The 23,115-nt window shown below is 39.3% G+C and overlaps 2 protein-coding genes across 3 annotated transcripts in view; both read left to right on the forward strand.

Moving 5' to 3' along the window:
* The window catches only part of ARSK (arylsulfatase family member K), a 45,411-nt gene extending 34,488 nt beyond the window's left edge, over positions 1-10,923 (forward strand). For both annotated transcript variants that reach the window (XM_015065416.3, XM_015065421.3), the window contains exons 6-8: positions 9-233; positions 8,066-8,290; positions 10,053-10,923. In XM_015065416.3, the coding sequence (XP_014920902.1) occupies positions 9-233; positions 8,066-8,290; positions 10,053-10,354 (752 nt within the window). In that variant the 3' untranslated portion in view covers positions 10,355-10,923. The remainder of the gene's footprint in view (positions 1-8; positions 234-8,065; positions 8,291-10,052) is intronic.
* Positions 10,924-19,728: 8,805 nt separating this feature from the next.
* On the forward strand, positions 19,729-22,502 carry GPR150 (G protein-coupled receptor 150). Its single transcript, XM_027037748.2, has one exon. The coding sequence runs from the start codon at positions 19,990-19,992 to the stop codon at positions 21,292-21,294; it is 1,305 nt and encodes a 434-aa protein (XP_026893549.1). The 5' UTR covers positions 19,729-19,989; the 3' UTR covers positions 21,295-22,502.
* Positions 22,503-23,115: the final 613 nt, after the last annotated feature.

Raw genomic sequence — 23,115 nt, forward strand, 5'->3', positions numbered from 1 at the left:
TATTGTAGGAGAAATTATTTTAGCTCTTCACCAGTTAGACCTTCTTCAGAAAACTATTGTCATATACACCTCAGACCACGGAGAACTGGCCATGGAACATCGTCAGTTTTATAAAATGAGTATGTATGAAGCTAGTGCTCATGTTCCACTGTTGATAATGGGACCAAGAATTAAGGCCAACCTACAAGTATCAAATGTGGTTTCTCTTGTGGATATTTACCCTACTATGCTTGGTAAGTAACACAATTCTGTAAATATTTATTTGTAATGATATTGGAAAATGATTAAGCAAAAATACAGGCTTTGCTGACTTGTTCATAACCTTGAGCAATTTTAAGTGAGTCAAATCCACATCTAAAAAATGAGGATAATACTCCTCAGGATCCTGTAACCTTCATACTCTACAGTTATTTTTCCCTTCAAAAGATTCACAATCAGGACATGACTATACAGTAGGCACCAAAGATATTCAGGTTCATAACTTTATAGATATGATTTGTGTATCATTTGATTCTCTACCACTACCTCTCAAAAGTATAAGCATTTCCCTTCTGGATTATTCCATCCACTTTGAAACTACTAATTTTGTACAGTATTATAGAAAAGTCTCTTAATTCTAATGTATGCACATATTTCTCCTCAGAATCTTTAGATTGTTCTGTGCTATGTGCTTTACTAGCTTCTTAATGTCTATAAGCATAATGATAGGTCAAGAACAGCAACATTTGGATAGAGGTAGTTAACAGTTTTTGTGAAGATAACAGAACAACACCATCATCAAATTCAGAGGAAATTATATAGAACTGTTAGTCTCTTCTAATTTAGCAGAGTACTTTAAATTAAATAACATTTAAATACTGAAATTCTTCTGTTCTAAGGCACCATCAATTGCAAAAAGTACCATCTATTTATAAACAGATTTTGGTGAAAGAAAAAGATAACACAACATATGTTTAATATGTATATATCAAAATGTAAAAGAAACATGTATCTGAAAAGCAAAGACAGAAGAAAAGTTCTTTGTTTCTCCTTCCTTCTGGTACAGAGTATTTCCCTTCATTTAAGTAAACGCTACTCCAGGGTCTTAAATTTCTTTACAGTTGTTTTCATCATTTTCTTTTCTCTTTTATTTCACATCACTTCTTGTATCTGAACACACTTCTTTGTTGTCCTTTTGTCTGGTGATATTTTTAATCTCTTCAGTTTCTTAGTTGTCATTTGCTGGCTCCCCTTTATCCCAAAGCAATTATCACACTTAGTCATATCTCTGCCACTTTCTTGCTCTATCAGTTTTCAGGCAACCCTTATTACTTGCTCATTTCTGTTTTGATAAGAAATGTATGTATGATTATGTATATTTGTGTCTGTCTTTTTATCATCTTTATAGTTTTGTGAATATGTGCTTCTTGATGGTGACATCTTTATAGTTTCCTCCTCTAGTTTTCTCTCCTGCAGAGGTCTCCCCACCCCACTTCCAAATTTGCCTTCTCTGTTTTCTTGAAGTACAGTGATCAAAAGTCCAAATGATTATGAAAGGTTGGGATGATTCGTTATCAGTGTTCCCTCAATATGTTTCATAGTGATATTTGACATTTTGTTTGTCTTTTGGACTCTAGCAGTTCAATAGACCATTGTGCATAGGAAACCATCTGCAGTGAGTCTTAATCTATGCTTAGTCACTCTATCATCCAATATATTAGTTGGTTAATATGCTTTGCTTAATTCAATTTTCTTTAAACATTCTTTTACATTTGCCTACAGCACAAATTTTCTACTTTATAATTTTGATACACCATTATTACTACCTGCCATTTCATGCATCATAGAAGTTAAAAGTCATCTGCAAGATTTCACAATGTATTTACCTAACAGATTATATAAGAAAACACTAAATAAAGTTGGTTAGAATGAGGGAATTTATTACCCACTTAGAGGAACACCTGCCTATCCCTGGCTACTTTGTATTGCATGACAATAAGCATTTCCAAAACCAAACATTCCCAGAAACTCCTTGCATTCATTCCTTCCCTACTCTTCTGGAAATTATGTAAGTTCTCTCTGATTGCAAGCTTTTTCCCTCCTATTTGTCAGTTAGTACAGTTTTTTAAAACTTACTGTTCTGTGTAGATTTTTACTTATTTTTATCTTTTACTGATTCTTCGTGATAGACTCCCTCTGAATCACATTTCCCTACAGAATATATTTTATTAACAGCATTTAGATCATGTGTTGATTAGACCTGCCCAACTAGAGTAAAGGAAGTGAAGGCAAAAATCAGTGTCTAATTCTAAAGTGGAAATTAACATCTTAAGGCTTAGCACAGTTTATAATATGTGTCATTACAAATATTTTTATTATCAAAAGGGAAAAGTTACATTTATGTGGTTGAGACAGGAAGGAGAATATCTATGTATGTGTCTTTTTATATAAAACACTGAAACATCCTACGGACTGGATGTTAGCCAGAGATAAGGTAGAAAGAGAATGAAGCATAGATGTACAGGAAGAATCTTATGTTGGAGCCAGGAAACAACATGGCAACATTAGCATTTATCTAAGATTAACCTTTTTACAAATGATAAAAGGTTAATATTTATAGAGCCCTTACAAATCTATAGGAAAAAGAGAAATACCCTACTAAAAAATTGACCAAAAGATATAAACAAACAACTCACAATAGAAGATACACAAATGGCCAAGATACTTTAAAGATTCAAACTTGGTAGAAAAATATTAAAACGAAAAGATACCAATTTTCTTTCACATATAGAGTTTGCAAAGTTTAAAAAGAATTAAAAAATCTTATTTTGGAAATAGGCCTTCTCTTATTCTGCTTTTGGGAGTATAAACTGGCACAGATTTTCTGGAGGCAATGTGGCATTATGTTCCAAATTACTCAGAGATGTGCATACTTTTTGACCTAAAAATTCCAATTTTAGAAAATAACCTATAACTATATACAAAGATTTATCGGGGCACCTGGGTGGTTCACTTGGTTAATCAATCGACTCTTGGTTTCAGCTCAGATCATGATCTCACAGTCATGGGATCAAGCCCCTTGGGGGGCTCCACTGGCAGCACAGAGCCTGCTTGGAATTCTCTCTCTCCCTCTCTCTCTGCCCCTCCTCCACTCATGTAGATGCTCTCTCTCCTAAAATAAATAAATATCAAAAAATAGTAAAATAAAATTTAAAAAATTAAAATGAAATTGGTCAGGGCTAGAAGAGTTTAAAGCTACCTCAGTGAGAATTAACTTAAAAATTAGATTTGTGGGTACAGTAAATTCTATTTCACCTCTGCTTAATAAATAATATACACAAATTGGAATAACGTATCTACAAGTCACTTCTTATTTTGTGATTCTGCTAACCAATTAGGAGTTTACAATAGATACGACACAATCTATTCTTAGGATTCGAAAAGCCCTCACTTTATTAGCTTAACCATAGCTGTATTATCTTGCATGAATCTAAATTACACACAGAGTATGGGATTAAATTTTTAGATCAAAGCCTCAAGCCAGACATCCTCTTCCCTTCCAGTCTATTGGATCTCATAAATATCATATAAAAGTTGGTGATTCAAAAAACCTCAAATAGGATATTCAATAGGAAAACCCAGCTGGGTTTCCTGTTTTAATAAACCTACCTTACTATGAAGAGGCTGTTCAAATTTAAGAGGCTACAATGCTTTTATTAAAAAGTCTGAATATACAAATAGTTTTTAAAAGGTATTTAATGACACCTGAAGCTAATATTGCACTCTATGTTAACTAGCTAGAATTTAAATTAAAACTTGGAAAAACATAAAAGTTACTTTAAAAGAGTTTTTTTCTTTTCTATAAAATGATATTTTATGATAAAGTGGGTATTCTTAGTGTGTTTATCTTAGTAGGTGCTTTGTGGTATACTCTCACATTATCATTTCTAATACTGGCAGAAAAGTGCCATTTTTATGGACAAGAAGTCTTTATACTATTAAAGTTGATACCATTTCAGAGATTATTCTTTAAAAATACTGCCCCAATATTTTCTCCTCTAATAACCTAGTACCAACATCTTTTGGCTCAGTTAGAAATGAAAGTAAATTAAAATTGTTTTAACTTTAAACTTATTTTCATGTGAATTTTTTTCTTTTAAAAGTTGATCTTTTTTGTAAAACACCTGCCTTCCTCTCATATGAAAGATAAATCCATGTTTTTTGGATTGTGAAAATATAATTATATAAAAATGCGGTTGTGTTTGAAAGAATACTTAATTGCTAAGGATTCAAACTGCAAACCCGTCCTTGTTACAAGATCTTAATGGAGGGTTGGGAGAAGCATTCTACACAGACTTTTTTTTTTTTTTCCCTAAAAAATATTGCAAAGTTGAATAACTACAGTAAAGTAAGACTTGTGTTGTAGTCCTGAAGAATCCAGAGATCCTGGAGTCAGACTGCCTAAATTCAAATCCCTCCTTCAGTATTGGCCTGGGGCAAGTTACTTAACATCTGTGGTCTACAGTTTTCTTATCAATAAAATGTAAATAATAGTGGGTAATGCATAGCTTAGAACAATGACTGGAACACTGTAAACAATTAAATGTTAGACATTATCATCATTAGTATTTTTTATTCTTAGGTATGCCCTCAAAAATGTACACGGTTGGCATCATTGCCATACCAGTCTAAAACTTTATGTACTCATATGGTCAGGAAGAAATATATCGGGGCGCCTGGGTGGCTCAGTCAGTTAAACATCCAACTCTTGATTTCCGTTCAGGTCATAATTTCATGGTCATGGGATCGAGATCCTCATCCAGCTCCATGCTCAGTGCAGAGCCTGCTTGGGATTCTCTCTCTCCTCCTCTCTCTGCCCCTCCTACATTCAAGTGTGCGTGCTCTCTCTCTCTCTCAAAATAAATAAATAAACTTAAAAAAAAAAGAAATATAATCTTATCTCTCTTCAGGAGACCATTATATATATATCCAGGTCTGCATTTTTCCCCATTTATTTATTATTTTAATTTTAAGGCACTTTATTAAGAATCCTGCAGTTACTTTTCATCTTTCTTACGCTACCAACAAAGATGAAACTTACTAAAATGTAATTAGAACGACAGATTTGCTAGAAGAAAAAAAATTACGAAAAATAGTTTTAAGCAAAGATCAAAGAGCTTTTGGAAATGCAGTTTAAACTAAAGTGCTTTTGAGGAAATCATTAATATATGAGAAGTGAATACCCAGTTTCCTGAGGCACAGAAAAGTAAATAAATATGTATTTATTAAATACGGTGGATATTTGATATGGCTTTTATTCTTCACCAGTTTACAAAGGTATATTATACTACTACTAATAGATTGGAAATAATTCACCATTCTCTCTTTCCAGGTTCCTGCCTCAGGGTCTATACATATGCTATTCCCTGGGGGGTTGCTCTACCACCCCCATCCCCCACCCCACCCCCACTCCCAGATATCTTTAGGACTCAGCCTAGCCCTTCCTCAGGGTTTAAATGGCACCTCCTCAGAGAGGCTTCCCTGAACACACTATATAAAATAGCACCTGAACACATACTCGACATCCTTCTCTGTCTCCTTTCCTCTGCTTTCTTCTTCTTCATTGCACTTAGCACCATCTGACATGTTTATTTGTCTCACCATGTTAGAAGGTAAGCTCCAGGAGAGCTAACTGCCTTTGTCCTCTGTTGTTTCCTTACACCTGGAATAGCACCTAGTTTATCGAATGAATTTAAAAAATATTTAAATGCACTCTTATCCCAGTTTACTATTGACTTCTCATAAACATAGGAGACCCATGTAAATTTTCTTAGTCTTACAAGCTTCTTTAAGAGAATGCAGCCTGGAATAAATCTGAAATAAAGAATTTTTTTTTTTTTAACTTTGAGAGAGAGCGAGAGCGTGCGCATGTGCACGCACGCATGCGCACAGACACACACACGCGCGCGCGCGCATGCTTGCATCAGCAGAGGGGCAGAGAGAGAGAGAGGGAGAGAATCCCAAGCAGGCTCCACACTCAGCACAGAGCCCAATGTGGGGCTTGATCTCACGACCATGACATCATGACCTGAGTTGAAATCAAGAGTCAGACGCTCAACCAACTGAGCCACCCAAGCACCCCTGAAACAAGGTATTTCTAAGTATCAAGGGTTATTAAAATGCTGAATACAGGGACTTCCTGGGCCTAGGTATATGCCAATTGGTCCTTGCTTTCCAATCATCTTCCAAGTCCTCTTCTGTTGCCACCCAACGGCTGCCATGCAGACCAGCCTGACCCAGCCTGTTCCCTCGATACTTGGGTTCCTTACGGTAAGACCTCACAGTAGTAGCCTACTGTCTTGTAGCTCAAGTGAGTTTTATCTCAGGCTGTTCCTTTGTCTCATGCACATCCTCTTTAATGTCTTTGTTCCTTTTGTTTTTAACCAGTTATCTCTGATCTTTCTTTCTCTTTCTTTTTCTTTCTTTCTTTCTTCCTCAAAAAAATCCATAATTATGATTGGTTGGCAGAAGATCAGTACTTATAAAATGCCCCTCCCAAGGAAATGGAGGATACAGATTTTTAAATTACATCATATGTAAAACATGCACCTTCAGAAAATTTATAGAGGTTTTTGTCTACTTCCTTATTCTCCTTTAATTAACCTATTTTTCCTCAAATACTTACAGTCAAGTTAATTTTCCTATTCAATTTTGCTTAACTCCTAGAATTGCAGACATATTACTTCCTATTTTTTATTGAAAATATTTAATTATACCTAAAAACCATGGAACATGGAAACTAGAAAAGGGGTGGAGAGGCAAGTACAAATCATTTTGGAACTGTCCCAAGTACCCAGCCATAATTAATGGTAATTTTTCTATAGGAAAAAGACAGTTTGAGTTCCAAATACTGTAAGAGAAAGAGAGACACACAGAGCATGAGTGAAGGAGGGGCAGAGAGAGAATGAGACACAGAATCTGAAGAAGGCTCCAGGCTCTGAACTGTCAGCACAGAGCCCAACACGGGGCTAGAACTCACCGACTATGAGATCATGACCTGAACCAAAGTCGGACGCTCAACCGACTGAGCCACCCAGATGCCCCAAAAAGACTTCTTTTTTTATTTTTATTTTTTTTTATTTAAAAAAAATTTTTTTTAATGTTTATTTATTTTTGAGACAGAGAGAGACAGAGCATGAACGGGAGAGGGGCAGAGAGAGAGGGAGACACAGAATCGGAAGCAGGCTCCAGGCTCTGAGCCATCAGCCCAGAGCCCGATGCGGGGCTCAAACTCACGGACAGCGAGATGGTGACCTGAGCTGAAGTCGGACGCTTAACCGACTGAGCCACCCAGGCGCCCCAAGACTTCTTTTTAAATTAGACATCTCTCATGCCTTATATATTTATATTTGACAAGGGAAAAATAAATTATTTTTTCCTAAATCAGTATAATCCAGGATTTCCAACATATGTTCTGCAAAATACTAGCCCCTGAAGATGCTACTTGAGAGTAAAATATTATGTCATCAAATAACTTTGAGACACATGGCATACCACCATTAAAGGTTTATGAGATACATCAGCAATACATTTACATCTACAAAAAATTTACCTGTTTGATTTTAATCCTTGTTTGTAAACATGTATGACTACTAAGCCCCTTTTTCATATAGGTCTTATTAATATCTGGTAGAACAAATGGGAGAAGCAACTGTGATCATTTATCATTCAGAAATAAATGACTGATTAAATAATATCTGTTGAGGATTTCCTATCAGGCACTGTTTTCAGAATTTTACATAAGTATCACATTTTCACCTAATATAAGCCTTTGAAGTACAGGTGTGATTATTATTCCCCTTTTACAAATGAGGAGATTGAGTTTTGGAGTGGTTAATATCATGCCCAAGGTCACATGGGTAGTGAAGTAAGCATTTACTTCAAATAGACCTACGCAGTCTATTTACAAAATCCATATATGGTCTTTTGTCTCTGCAACCTTTGATGATGTCGTATGTGAATGTTTCAACTAATAACTAGTAAAAGAATAAGTTATTTTAAAATATTGTGTTATTTTGTCACATAGATATTGCTGGAGTTCCTCTGCCTCAGGACCTGAGTGGATACTCGTTGTTGCCATTATCATCAGAAACGTTTAAGAATGAACATGAATTCAGAAACATACATCCACCCTGGATTCTAAGTGAATTCCATGGATGCAATGTGAATGCTTCCACCTACATGCTTCGGACTAACCAGTGGAAGTATATAGCATACTCTGATGGTACTTCAGTATTGCCTCAACTCTTTGGTAAATCTGTTGATATGTTTTTGTAAGTGTGGTATTATATGTAATGAGTTGACCTATACAGTGTTGTTCAAGAGATCTAGTAATCTTTAGTTAAATGCATAAATCTCTGCTGCTTTTTGTGGCAGGACAGTCTACAAATGGTTGCCCATTTGAGGTGAAGCTTCTTTGTAAGTCATCTGAATTCCACAGCAAGTGCCCTAAAACTTCTGATCTGAGTTTCAAGATTGAAACCACTGTTTTCTCTGATCAAGGGGTCTTCTCAGATTCATGCTTATCTGTCTCAAACAGTGGTCATCATCCTCTCATTATACCATGGTTTCAGCTATTCTGGAGAAATAACCCTTATATGTTGTGGAGCCTGACATTCTACATCTATCATTTAATGTTTGCCTCAACTCTACAAGATGACACCATTATCCTTATTTTGTAGAGAAAACCAGGGGTTAAATGGACTCAGATACCAATGAAAAATCTCATAGCTAAGTGGCAGGGCTGGGATTTTAACCCAGGTCTAAGTTTCAAAATCCATGCTCCTTCCACTCCACAAAGATGCCTGCTAGCTTCACTACTCTATGAATTAATCTTAAAACAACATTATTAAATTAAGGCTTTACTCACCCTTCGCCCCCTTTTCACACAAAATACACCATTATTAATATTCTTTTCTCCCTAAGTTTCCTTTCCAGTTACAAATGTCAAAATTATTAATTCCAAATAATTCTTCAGGGACCAAACTGATTGGCCTATGCCTCTCCCCATAACTGTAAGAGCAGGAGATTCTCGGCTTCAAAAGGAAGTCCTTAAATTTTTATCCTGATGAGTCTTGGGCATGTCTTGCTCATTCATTGGCCATGTTCTGCAAAAAACAGATGTAACAGTCAAAGGATCAGTGAGTGAGCCTGCCTTTACTATATTCTCTGGGGTTTATTGACTGCTTTCCCTGACCAAAGAGGTGTCATCTGAAGTCACCTAACAAAGTCACAAATGTCATTAGGGCTCTTCTGGCAAATGCACTCAAATAGGCCCAGAGAGGTTTTTTCCTCAACATGTAACGTTCATTTATTATCTCAAGTAAATTGTCATAAGATCTTTGACTTGGTATTTTTCCAATTAGATCGGCATCCCAGTTATGTCTTCCTTTTACCTAGGTAAAAAGGATGTTTGTGTTCTGAAAATATTTATCATTATTTTCTTGATGGTAGCAGTTAAGATACATCATTATTTCCATGGCTATTTGCTCAGTGGACAGTATTGACAAATCTAACTTTCAAAAATTGGAGCACAAGAGATGCTAAAATATATAGAAAACCAGGAGTAAGTGAAGTTGGGAAAAATAGGCCTTGACCATATAAAGAATTCTTATATCTGGCAAGTTTGGGACTGCTGAAATGGGACAATATAAGCATTACTATTTTTTTTTCTATGTATGTCAAAGTAAGCAAGGCATGAAAACCAGGAAGAATTAGGGCTAAGCCAGCTTACTAGTGATAAGAGTTTGACTTATTTCTGCCATCCAGGAATGGGTAAGAAAAAGATTGGGACAGTAGGATGGTGGTAGGAAGATAATCTGGACATGCATTTAGAGGAGTGTTTAACTTTTGGTATATTATTTTACCATTAATACTATCTTTCATCTTATACTAAAAGGAACTGAAAATAAAAATAAATTCAAATACATTATCTGTCATAGAGTAATGACATTCTAAAAAATGTTTCTGTAGCAGATAAATATTTTGACCGGTACTTAATTTTTTTCTTTCAGATCTTTCCTCGGATCCAGATGAACTAACAAATATTGCTACAAAATTTCCAGAGATTACTTATTCTTTGGATCAAAAGCTTCGTTCCATTATCAACTACCCTAAGGTTTCTGCTTCTGTCCACCGGTACAACAAAGAACAGTTTCTCAAGTGGAGACGAAGTGTAGGGCAAAACTATTCAAATGTTATAGGGAACCTCAGGTGGCATCAGGACTGGCTGAAAAAACCAAGGAAGTATGAAAGTGCAATTGATCAGTGGCTTAACACCCACTCTAATCCAAAAAAAAATCTGAACAAAAGTTAGAAAATAATGTTCTAGAGCAACATACGGAGATATGCTAAGAGATGGTGATTAATTTTTATGTCTGTTCTAATACTTACTGATTTTTGGTTACTTTTAAAGAATGTATTCTATTTTAGGGGCACCTGGGTGGCTCAGTCGGCTAAGCGTCCGACTTTGGCTCAGGTCGTGATCTCGCGATCTGTGGATTCAAGCCCCACATCAAGGCTCTGTGCTGACAGCTCAGAGCCTGGAGCCTGCTTCGGATTCTGTGTCTCCCTCTCTCTCCCCTCGCCCTCTCATGTGCGTGCTCTCTCTCTCTCTCTCTCTCTCAAAAATAAATAAACATTAAAAAAAATTTAAGAATGCATTCTATTTTAAAATAAAATACTAACCATTATAGAATTATATATTTTCAAAAATGATTACTATCCAGACCTCATTCCTAACAACTTTTAACAACTTAATGGAGGTATTAGAAAGATGGAAGCAAGTAGTATAATATAAAGTTATGTTCCTGTGAATAATATGGAATATAGAGTATCTTAACAATTAGAATTACTTACAAACTATTATATAGTTATCTATGAATACCTGATGGTGTCTGATGAGTTATTTGTATCTGATGGGACATAGACCATTTAGATGTATGTGGTGGTATTACTGTTTTGTTTTTTTTTAATAGGTAATATATACACAAGGTAAAAGTTTTAAAAGGCACAAAAGAGTTAACAATGAGCATGAAGTCTCCCTCCTTTCCCAGGTCCCCTTCCTGGGGCAACTACTGTAACCATCTTCCTAAGTATCCTTTTAGAGACATACCATACATCTATAAACAAACTTTGTATTTTTCCCCCCACACATAAAGTAGCTTACTATACAAAATGTTCTGCATATTGCTCTGTTTTTTTCTCTCCCATTTAAAAATACCTAAAAGTGAAATTGCTGGGGCAGGATTGTATCTAGCAAAATTACAGCAAATTACCCCTAAAGAAGTTGTATCCATTAAAATTCTCACCAGCAATGCATTTCCTCACATCCTTTGCCAACCTGATAAAAATATATATTATTTTTATTTTTTTTAATTATGAGTAAGATCATATTTTCATATATTTCATAGCCATTTGAATTTCCTTTATTGTACTGCGATCTTTCTATTTCTATTCTTTGTCTATTTTTCTATTGGCTATTGGTCTTTTTTATTTTAGGCATGCTTTTAGATATTAGCTTCTTGTAAGAGAAGCTGCAAATATTTTTTTTCCTTTTTGTAATTTGTCTTTTGATGGAGTTCTGGTGTTTTTTACTTGTGGAAATTGGTATTTTCAACCTGTGGAAATTGGTATTTTCATGCAATCAAATTTATGAATCTTTGCTTTTATGGCTTTGGGATTTTATGTCATGCATATTCTGAATGGTATTCTCCACTTTCCCCATTTACCTTCTTTTAGAGTTTTATTTTTTGACCTTAGATCTGCACCCCATCTGGAATGTCTTCCATAGTAGGGATCTAACTTTAGTTTTTTGTTTAAGATGGCAACCCAAATGACCTTTTATTGAGTAAACTAACATTTGTCCCATTAGTTAAAAAAATGCCACTTCATTATATAACACCTTTTATTGAATAAATCATCTTTTTCTCTATTGATTTGAAATGCCATTTTATCATATTCCAAAGTCTCATTTATATTTGTGTCCTTTCAGAACATTTTTTATCTTCCAGTCGACTACTTTGTTTACTAATGTGGTAGTCAATATCTGGCCAAACTAGTCCTTTTCCAACACTTTTTCAGAGTTCCCCTGGATACTCTTGCTAACTTATGTTTCCCACACAAATTTAGAATAAGTTTGTCCAATTCAAAAGTGAAAAATCTTTTTAGTCTTTTTATGAAATCATATTAAATTTGTCACCTAGTTTAGAGAGAACTGACATTTTTATAATCCTCAGTTACTTTAAAGACTATAGCACACTTTTCCCTTTCTTCAAGGCTTCTTTGCTCTCTCTCATAATATGCAAGCGTTCTTCATATGGATCGATTTCTTTCAGAGATTTTTAGAAAAGTAGGAACTTTTTAAAAAGATACTGCCTAGGCCCTACCCCACACCGATAGAATTAGAATTCTAGGGAAGGCACCTGGGCACTGTTTTATTCTTATTGTTCTGTGAAGCTCTCCAGCTGATGATCCTGAAGTGTAGGCAGAGATGAATTTATTCCTAGTTGCTTCATCATTTGTTGGTGGTATGCTATTTTAAGTGGACCTTTCTTCCATTATCTTTTCTAACTGGTTGTTTATGTATACAAATTCTATTTCTATATATTTATTTTATGCCAAAAATATGATATTTTTTGGTACCAATAGTTTTTCAATTGGTATCTTTTTTTTTTCAGTTAAAAAGCTGATCTGCAAATAATAATTTTACCTAACTTCCTTTTCAAACTGCCTTTGAAGTTTTCTTAATAAGCCAGTTCATCTCCTTTGTTTGCTATTCTTCAGTGACTTAGTATGAACTTATCTTTGCAGTTATGTATGAATTTCTGAGAAATAAACTTCACTTCAGATCATTCCGAAGTAAAACCCTTACGGAAAAGATCTCAATATTAAACTGTTGCAATTAAGATGAAAATACACAAATCTACCTCCCTAGTTAAGCCTAAAGAACATGAAATAGCTACTGTGTGGGTGAATATGCTAATTATAGGGGGAAAATAAAGCAATAATAATAGCAATGTGGTTCTGAAAACATAGGCATGTGAAGATAAATATAATCCATCTTGTCCTACCCAAACTCTTCAAGATACATTCACGATTCAAGATACAATTACGATTTACCAAGCATACACATTGTTTTAAGCATATTAGATACAGAATCATACTTAGGTATAACTGAGTGTTTAAGGACAAAAGCTAATTCAAAATGGTATCTAACAACCATGAAAACAGAAAAAGAAGAAAAACTTAATGCCAGAATCTGAGAGAAACCCACACCAATTATAAACTAGATTGAAGACAATCTTTGGGCTTCCTTTTTACGACCTCTACCGCTACCACCATAATTCCTGTCAGCCATAGTCTCTTGTTTGGAATTTTGCAATAGCCTCCTAAGAAGTCTCCCTGAGTCTGCCCCTGAACTTTCTTCAGTCTGTACTCAGCAGAGCAGCCAGAGTGATTCTATTAAGATACATCACATCCCTTCACTGGATACTCCAAACCTTCCACTGGTGTCCCATCTTAACTCTGTAAGAGCCAAAATCCTTACAAAGGCCTACAGCACCTGAACTACCTCGCTGCATGTTACCTCACAGACCGGCTCTCCTTCCATATTCCCACTTTGTTCACTCTGTTCTGGCCACACTGGCATCCCTGTTGTTTTCCAGCATGCCAGGCATGCACCACCTCAAGACCTTCGTGCTTGTCAATACTTCCTGCTTGGCATACGGTTCTCCAGATTTCCGTACGGCTGTCTTTGCTACGTCTTTCAGGTCATTGCTCCAATGCTACCTTCTCACACAGACTTCCCTGCTTTATTTTTCTCCATAGAAATTATCACCACCCAACATAGTATATGTTTTATATATATGATTTGCTTATACTGTCCCCTACCCCTCCTACCCCACTAGGATGAAAGTTCCATACAGGCGCAGATTTTTGTCCTTTTTGTTGCTTAAGGTATCCCAAGTGCCTGACACATAGTAGAAGATTAGTAAATACTTGTCGAATTAATTTTCTAGGAATTTGAGTTTTTCAGATAACACAATGGATTAGAAAACCAACACATTAGGCCATGACAGGGCAGAGCTGAAAAGGAGTACCCTTCTCAATAAAGCAGAGCCTTCCAAAAACAGTAAATTCTAGCAAAAGCCTGAACAAAAGGGTCAACAGAGGGACTTTCTATCCCTCTATGTTTGTCTTTTTCTGTGAAAAAGGCCAGATACTGAATTATTTTAGGCTTTGTGAACCATATGGTCTTTTTCACAACTACTCAGTACTGTGCTAGTAGCATGAAAACAGCAACAGACAATATGTAAACAGAGGAGCCTGGCTACTTTAGAATGAAACTTTGTTTACAAAAACATAGGATTGGACCTGCGGGCCATAGTTTGCTAAGGCTAGTGTAGAACAATGGTTCACAACTTTACTGAAAACTGGATTTACCGGAGGCTATTTAAAATCTATTAATGCCTGGCTCCCACCTCCAACCACTGAGAGTTTTCAAAGCGCCCCAGGTGAGTCTAATGTGCAGTGAGATTTGGGAAACAAGGTTCTGAAAACTTGTTCTTCAAACCATAATCCAGAAACATCCACATCAACTGGGACCCTTATACATTTTTATTTGTCCCTGTTAAAAAAAAATAAAATAAAATGGTGGGTTTTGTATTTATCCTTTCTACTCTTTGTAGGTCTCCATCTCATTAAACCTAGGGCACCCTAATAAAAACTACTAGAAATGATGAAACTTGTTAAATGGCTACATAAATAAAAATCAATACATAAGAATAATCACTAGATAAAAATGGGAATTAGGAAAAATATCTCACTCACATTAGGACAGTCTATAAAATAAATTTTAGCAAGAGGCCCAAACCTAGATAAAAAAAATTATAAAGTTCTACTGAAGTGTACAAACAAGATATGAACATGGAATGATAGTATGTTCTTGAACGGGAAGATCTTAAAATGTCACTGCTCCAGAACTAATGTAGAAATTTCATACAATCCTGATTTTAATCTCAGTAAGAGTTTCTTTTTTAGGGGCGCCTGGGTGGCTCAGTCACATTGTGCGTTCAACTTCAGCTCAGGTCATGATCTCACAGTTCGTGGGTTCGAGCGCTGCATCTGGCTCTGTGCTGACAGCTCAGATCCTGGAGCCTGTTTCAGATTCTGCATCTCCCTCTCTGTCTCTGCCTGTCCCCCGCTTGTGGTTTGTCTCTCTCTCTCAAAACAAAACAAAACAAAAAACTCAATAAACATTAAAAAAAATAAAGTTATAAGGCAGCATCCTAAAAAATTCTTAGGTCAAAAAATTATACTTCTATGCTATTTTTATAATACTTTTTAATGTTTATTTATTTTTGAGAGAGGCAGAGAGACAAAGCACGAGTGGGGAAGGGGAAGAGAAGAAGGGAGACACAGAATCTGAAGCAGGCTCCAGGCTCTGTGCTGACAGCAGAGTCCAAACCAGGGCTCAAACTCAGAACCTTGAGATCATGACCTGAGCCAAAGTCAGATGCTTAAGCGACTGAGCCACCCAAGTGCCCCTATGCTACTTTTAAAATGAAAATAAGAAAACATAGAACATATGACACAATCAGAACTATATTCAGAAGAATATTTTTAGCCTTAGGCTTTTAATTATTAAGAGGAAATAAAAATAAACTGTTCAAGAAGTTAAACAACAAAATAAGTATCAATTTTGTAATATTTATAGTAAAGGATTGCCATCCTTCAATAATATTTTGAGAGTCTTGCTTTCCCATAGGAAAGGGAAAGTTGCAAGGAATATTCCTCCCACATTAACAAAAATCAAGAAAAAAAGGCTAGATCATCTAAACTTTTTTTGAGCCTATCAGTGACTAAGGTTGCAAGGCAACTGGTAAACTGAATTCAAAAGGGTGGCAAGTCCCTCTGAGAAGGTGATACACTCAAACTGGTCCACCTTTGGCAGAACATCAGGGGAGGTGGAGGTGGAAACCAGTAGCCCAAAGAGCGGATAACAAAACAATGGATACTTTGACAAATTCTTAAAGCCCAATGTGTGTGAAAATAACAACACAAATTCTGGGAGCCCCCATACAAGGGAAACCACCTCCACTCACGAACTTTTTTTCAAAGACCTCAAGCAGCACTCATGAGAAAGATTGGGGGCAGGGCTAGAGACCTAATGGAGACCCTCAGTGGGACAGGTGGACAAATGCAGAGTGGCTACCTCTGGAGGACAAGCACAGAACCTAGAACCTTAGGTTTTAAAAACATATGTCAAGTTTAACATCACTGGTATTGAGACAAACTAGCACTATATATGCCCCTGAAATGATATACTACGGACACATTATTACCTAGGTAGTATTTCAGCCCAAAAACTCTGACTCAGATTTAATTATGTGGAAACAAAAAGCAACGTTAGAGACATTCTACTAAACATGTATCGTGGACCCTTCAGACCTGTCAGAATCATGAAAGGAAAAAGAAAGGCTGGGAAACCGTTGCAGATTAAAGGCCACTAGAGGCATAAGGCAATTAAATACAACCCATGACCCTTGATTATGCCCAGCAGTGGATCAAATAAACACATCTTTGTGAAATTTTTCAGAGAGAAGAAAAGAATCAAACTTCTAAAATGGAAAAAACAATGATCATGTTTACACCAATGAGGATCCAGAATGGCTTTAAGCTTCTCAACACACTTAAAATCCAGAAGGTAATGGAACAATGCCATCAAAATTCAGAAGGAAAATGTTTCCAATATAGAATTCTAACCCCAGCCAAGACTTCGGTTAAGCATGATGGTAAAATAAAGAAATTTTCAGACATACAAGATCCCCCAAATATACCCTTTCTCAAGAAGCCACTGAAGATGCTTTCCACCCAAGGAGGAAAATAAAGAACAAAAAATATCCATGAAATTAGAAAGCAGGAAAAACAGCATGAGATAATGAAAGGAGTCTCTAGGATGATGGCAAAGGGAGATGCCTGGGTAACAGGTGTCCTAGAGAGCAAACGTGATTGAATCTACGTGACTCAGGTATAATAGGCACAGTGAGACTCCCGCAGCTACATCCTCAGCCTCTGCACAGTCTTTTTAACCTTACAACATGTCAGGTGATGTTTTCTACCAAAAAGGAAGAAACCAAGAAAAAAGACCAGAAACCCAAGAGGCAGGAATTCCAACCCAAGAGAAGGGCAGAGAGTTTCAGTGATGACAACAAACAGATATTTCAGGATGATAAATGTGTAGCAGGCCTGGAAAGAAACCAGCCCACATAGGAGAGAGAAGGGAGTCTCTGATAAGAAGGTTTCAAAAAAAAAAAAAAAATTGGAATTGCTACATTATGTTACAAAACCAAACTTATGGAAATCGAACTGAGGGACAATTTAAAGGAAGAATTAGCTGTATAACAAGGAAAATTAAGGCAGTTATTAACTTCAAGAAAACAAAAAAATGATATTCAAAATATACTATAACATTCAGCTGAGAATATTTTCATTTCATAATAATGTAAACACTAAATATAGATCTAACCTGAAATTACAAGATTATTGTATCTCATGAGAAGGTAATCGTGTCTGAAATCACTGAGTCAATAAATAGCATTACACATTTGTGATTTAGAATTCTGGAATTAAGTAAATGCCAGAAGAAACAGCAAATAGATTCTAAATTGGTTCCCTCTAGAAGGAGGAGTGAGGATGCGTGTATAGGAAACGATATTGTTGTTGGCCCTCTAGTTCTGTTAGACTTTCCAAACTATGTGCATGTGTCATTTTGAGAATCATTTTCTTTAATCAATGATTTATCAGGTCTTAGTAAAGTTCTGTGAAATGTAATGTCACTGGTAGAGTCTTATTTTGCTATACGAGAGCATTTCAACAAATTTGAGACAAATTATAGAATTACCTTGAGAAATATTAAACTGATATTGCTTAGAGGAATCACTGAATTATGGGTATTGCTCACAGACAGCACCTTGGAAGAAGTGGATCATAAGCTGGGATGGTGTATGTTACAAAGAAAATAGGCCCCAGCAAAATCCTCTGAGGGGAGAATGTGAAAATTAAACCAAGAGTCTGATTTCCCAAGACTATTGCTCTTCCTCTCCCTAAGTGTTCCATCAAGAATGGCTATCCATACACCTCTTCCAGAGCTTCCTTGGGCTCCTCTGGATGATACTGGCATAGGTATGAAAGGTAGTTTTTTCTTAGGTTGATGGATTTATAGTCAAAGCAGGAACATTTGCCAAAATTATCTGAAATGTGTCATATATCGTCTAGTTCATTAATTCAAAACATATTTACTGATACTAACCTGTATCAGGCCCAGTGCTAGCCACTGGAGATAGGATAATAAAAATGACAAAGGTCTCTGGCCAAAGGACAACAGTTTAGGAATTAGGATTGCTCCAGGCAACTAACAGCACTGTCATCTGCATCTGCCAACCCCTCCTATCCTGAGCATCTTAAAGTGCCAAATGTGTCCTCAGTCTGGGAATATGAACCCCAGCAGATGCCCAGGCCAGAAACACAGGAAATCTACTTACACTGTAATAATGTAAGAGGGTGGCTCAGTTAGTTAAGCGTCTGACTTCTGCTCTGGTCTTGATCTCATAGTTTGAGAATTCAAGCCCTGCGTTGGGCTCCGTGCTGACAGCTCGGGGCCTGGAGCCTGCTTCGGATTCTGTGTCTCCCCTTCTCACTGCTCCTCTGCTCACTCTCTCTCTCTCTCCCTCTCAGATTAAAAATAAAGCATTAAGAAAAAATTTTTAAAAATAATTTAAGAGGGTACATAAAAGACAAATTGATGTTTCCAACAGGAAAAGTAAAATTTGTTTGTGAGGAGGAGACAGGACTAAAATAAAAGACAGCATTTAATCTAAACCATTTCCTGTGACTTGAATTTCTTTTTTGAAAACTGGCCGCCTTATCCTTCTCTTAGTCACCTTTTCTCTAGGCTTATTGGGGGCGTACTCCCTCCCAGCAACCTCCATCTGCTTGGAAAACAGAATCAAGAGAATGAAAAGCCATGATGACACATCCTCCACTGGATGGAATTATTAGGGGAAAATCAATAAATGCACTACCATATGCATAAAACCTATGACTGTCCCCTTCAGACTAATGCAGCAAATTTTACATCACGGAGAGAGCAGCTGTGAACCGTGGCTTCAAGTAATGGGGAGTATTTGAAACATCTGCAAATCACTGCTCCTCCTAATTGCCAAGCAACATCATTACTTTAGTTCTCTCCAAGTAAATACTCTCACTGATGGCCAGAGGAAGATACATGTTTATCAAAGATTCATCTCTTGGGCTCCTCTTTGCCCAAAACGCTGTTGGGTTTCTTGTGTTCCTGTTTGTCTCATGCTAGTGCATGTAGATCCATGTCTTTCTGATTATTATTATTTATTATTTTTTAATCAAAACTAGTGTCTTTTTTTTTTTTTTTTTTTCCTACTAGCAATCCGTAACCGTAATCCGTAACCGTTTTTGAGAGGTACAGTCTCGGTCAGGACCGTCCTCTCTGGTGTGTCAGTCCCGGTTAGCATGCGCTTTTGCAAAGGCCAGGCAAAGCGACCTTCTGCCCTGTTTTGTGCTCTTCCTGTAAATTGAATAGCGAACGGGAGAGGCACCCAGAACTCAGTGGTCCCCGCCGCTACTGCGAGCGCGCTGTGGGAGCCGCGGCAGAGATTGGAAGGGCATCCACCGGGACTGGGAGGAGAGCCACGGAGAAGGTGGAGAATAGGAATCATGTGTGTTCCTCGAGTGTACAACCCACATTTGAGTGACAAATGACGAGGACAACCTATAAAAACAACTAAGCGCGAGTCTACCCGAATCCATTTCCCTCTCTGTTGCGTGTGCGTTTTCAACAAACTTTGAGCGCCCCTCGCAGCCTCGCCTCCACCTGGGTTTCCCTCGCTTCCTACCTCCGCTACCCCCAGGCTAAGGATGGAGGATCCCTTCAGCCCCTCAACTTTCTCGCTGGCGCCCAACGTCTCCGTACCCGTCTTTCCCGGCTGGGGTCTCAACTTCACTTCGGAACAGGGAGCCCCAGCCCCGGGGCCGCCGCCGCCGCCTCCGCCGCCTCCCGGACCGCCCGGCCGCCGCGTCCGCCTGGTCTTCCTGGGGGTCATCTTGGTGGTGGCGGTGGCCGGCAACAGCACTGTGCTGTGCCGCCTGTGCGGGGGTGCCGGGCCGTGGGCGGGCCCCAAGCGTCGCAAGATGGACTTCCTGCTCGTGCAGCTGGCCCTCGCTGACCTGTACGCGTGCGGAGGCACCGCGCTGTCGCAGCTGGCCTGGGAGCTGGTAGGAGAGCCGCGCCGGGCGGCGGGAGACCTGTCGTGCCGCTTCGTGCAGCTGCTGCAGGCGTCCGGCCGAGGCGCCTCGGCCCACCTCGTGGTACTCATTGCCCTCGAACGCCAGCGCACCGTGCGCCGGCCGCAGGGCCCGCCGCTGCCAGCGCGCGCCCTCGCCGCCCTGGGCTGGCTGCTGGCGCTGCTGCTGGCGCTGCCCCCCGCCTTCGTGGTGCGCGGGGGCGCCCCCTCGCCGCCACCCGCCCCGCCCTCGGCCCCCCGCGCTTGGCCCGGGGAGCGTCGCTGCCGTGACATCTTTGCGCCTCTGCCGCGCTGGCACCTGCAGGTCTATGCGCTTTACGAGGCCGTCGCGGGCTTCGTGGCGCCGGTCGCGGTCATGGGCGTAGCTTGCAGCCGCCTGCTCTGCGCCTGGTGGCAGCGCCCGCCCCAGGCCCCGCCGCCTTCAGCGCCCTGGTGGGCGAGTCCCGGCAGAGCCCCTGCGCCCAGCGCGCTGCCACGCGCTAAGGTACAGAGTCTGAAGATGAGCCTGGCGCTGGCGCTGCTGTTCGTGAGCTGCGAGCTTCCCTACTTCGCTGCCCGGCTGGCGGCCGTGTGGTCGTCGGGACAGGTGGGAGACTGGGAGGCCGAGGAAGTGGCGGCCGCGCTGCACCTCGTGGGAGTGGCCAACAGCGCTCTCGATCCCTTCGTTTACCTCTTCTTCCAGGCAGGCGACTGCCGGCTCCTGCGGCGGCTGCGGAGGCGCCTGGGCGCAGTCTGCTGTTCGTGGGAGGGAACAGCGGAGGACGATGAGGGGACGGGGGCCCACCAAGCGCTTCACCGCCACCGCTGGCCCCACCCCCATTATCACCACGCTAGACGCGAGCAGCCAGAAGAGGGCTGCTGGCGCCCACCTCCGCCTCGCCCCCGGCCGCTGCCCTGCTCCTGCGAAAGCGCTTTCTAGCTGCTCGATGGCCACTCAGGTCACCGTCGCCGCCGCACGGCCTCCACGGAACACGCGGCGGGCCCGGGTCTATCCAGATCACAACGGGCAGGAGAGTCTCTGATTGACCCTGAAGCTGTCCCCTTCCTACACTCTCTCTTTCTAATGTTTACATTTCCCTACACTTTTCCAGGTTCTTCTCTCCCTTTCAGTTCCTCTCACATTTCCCAGTTTGGAGATGAGAGTTTGAGCCACTGGAAATTTTAAGAACAGTCAAAGATACACAGAGTTATTTTTGCATTTCTCTTTGACGCTCCCATAGTGTTCTGGATAAGATAATTTGTTTTAGCGAAATTGCCAAGCTTTCATTATTTGCTGTGTTATCATCTGTTTTTACTTATTTTGAATCGTGTTTAAATCAAGTGTACCTTCCAGACCAGAGAATTTGCCTTTGCTTCCAGGAGGAAAATCCCCACATTGCTCTCCCTGAGGAGCCTGGAAATTGTACCAGCGATACTGTCAGAACTATAATCGTGCTGTCACTTCAGAGCCACAGAGTATTTGTAAAATAAACACATTTCCCACAGAGCAATTAGTACTTTTTGTTACATGGTAATGCGTTTTCACAGAAGAAAACCAGTGAGGCACTTATTTCCAGTCTTCCCTTCAATAGAAGCTGGGGTTTTGGAGGGACACAAAAACGCTTCCCTTTGCCCCTTTCAAATTTGCCCAGTTTCTGTAGGAAATTGTGCCCTTACCCACACGAGCCTCTACAGCTGAGACGCTGTGCTCGGGTGTAGCCTCTCAGCAGAGTCCCCAGCAAACTAGCGAAGGGAAACACCAAGGTGGTGCCTATGGGCGGGGCTCACTGTCCAGGCTGGCGCTGAAACCACCCAATGTTGCATGTACGCAGAAAACTACCTTTAAAAAAAATGAAGGCAATGCCTATTGGTGTGGGCTGCTAAGAACAAGGTAAAGAAGCAGATTTAATTGATGACCTTCTCCTTTTAACTGTCCTTGGTCCTAGAGAGAAGTGGCAGCACTTATCAACAATATATCCATGTGTTTACCATTGCCTTTCATCTGAGAATCAGCATGCTTTCCATGATAGTGTTTCCTGTTTAAGCACAAATGTCAAACTAAAATGCAGAAAGGGGAAATGATTGCTGGAGTTCACTTGTAGGGCCAATGCTCTCTGAGGGCTTTCTTTGTTTACTTCGCCTATGTATCCCAAACTCTTTTTAAAAAAAAAAATGTTTTTTTAAATCTTTATTTTTGAGAGAGAGAGAGAGACAGAGCATGAGCAGGGGAGGAACAGAGGGAGACACAGAATCCGAAGAAGGCTCCAGGCTCTGAGCTGTCAGCACACAGCCCGACGCGGGGCTCGAACCCACAAACTGCTAGATCATGCCCTGAGCTGAAGTCGGACGCTTAACCGACTGAGCCACCCAGGCACCCCATATGTATCCCCAACACTTAAACAATGCTTAATGTGTACTAGGCACTCAACACATATATGTTGAATGACTCATAATATGAGTCAGGCAAAGATAGAATGTATACAAGATTTACAAAAATCTTCATTAAGCTTGATTTACCTTCCTCCAAAGTTTTGTCAAAAAATGTTAGAGTTACAGGTTTTCCTTCATCTTTTTAATCATCCCCACCCTGCTTAGGATACCATGGGGTGTAATATACCGGGAATAAGTCAGTCAAAGAGAGAACACAGTGGTCTTCATGACATTTTTATTCATCATTATTTTTCTTCATTAATAAACATTAATTCCTTATTTTGTGCCAAGCAATGTTTTAGGGGTTGAACATGCTAAGATGAATAACACA

Source organism: Acinonyx jubatus, chromosome A1, assembly GCF_027475565.1.
Source record: "Acinonyx jubatus isolate Ajub_Pintada_27869175 chromosome A1, VMU_Ajub_asm_v1.0, whole genome shotgun sequence".
Taxonomy (NCBI): Eukaryota; Metazoa; Chordata; class Mammalia; order Carnivora; family Felidae; genus Acinonyx; species Acinonyx jubatus.

Coding starts and splice junctions, on each gene's coding strand:
- GPR150 (XM_027037748.2), top strand. CDS start 19,990: ATGGAGGATCCCTTCAGCCCCTCAACTTTCTCGCTGGCGCCCAACGTC.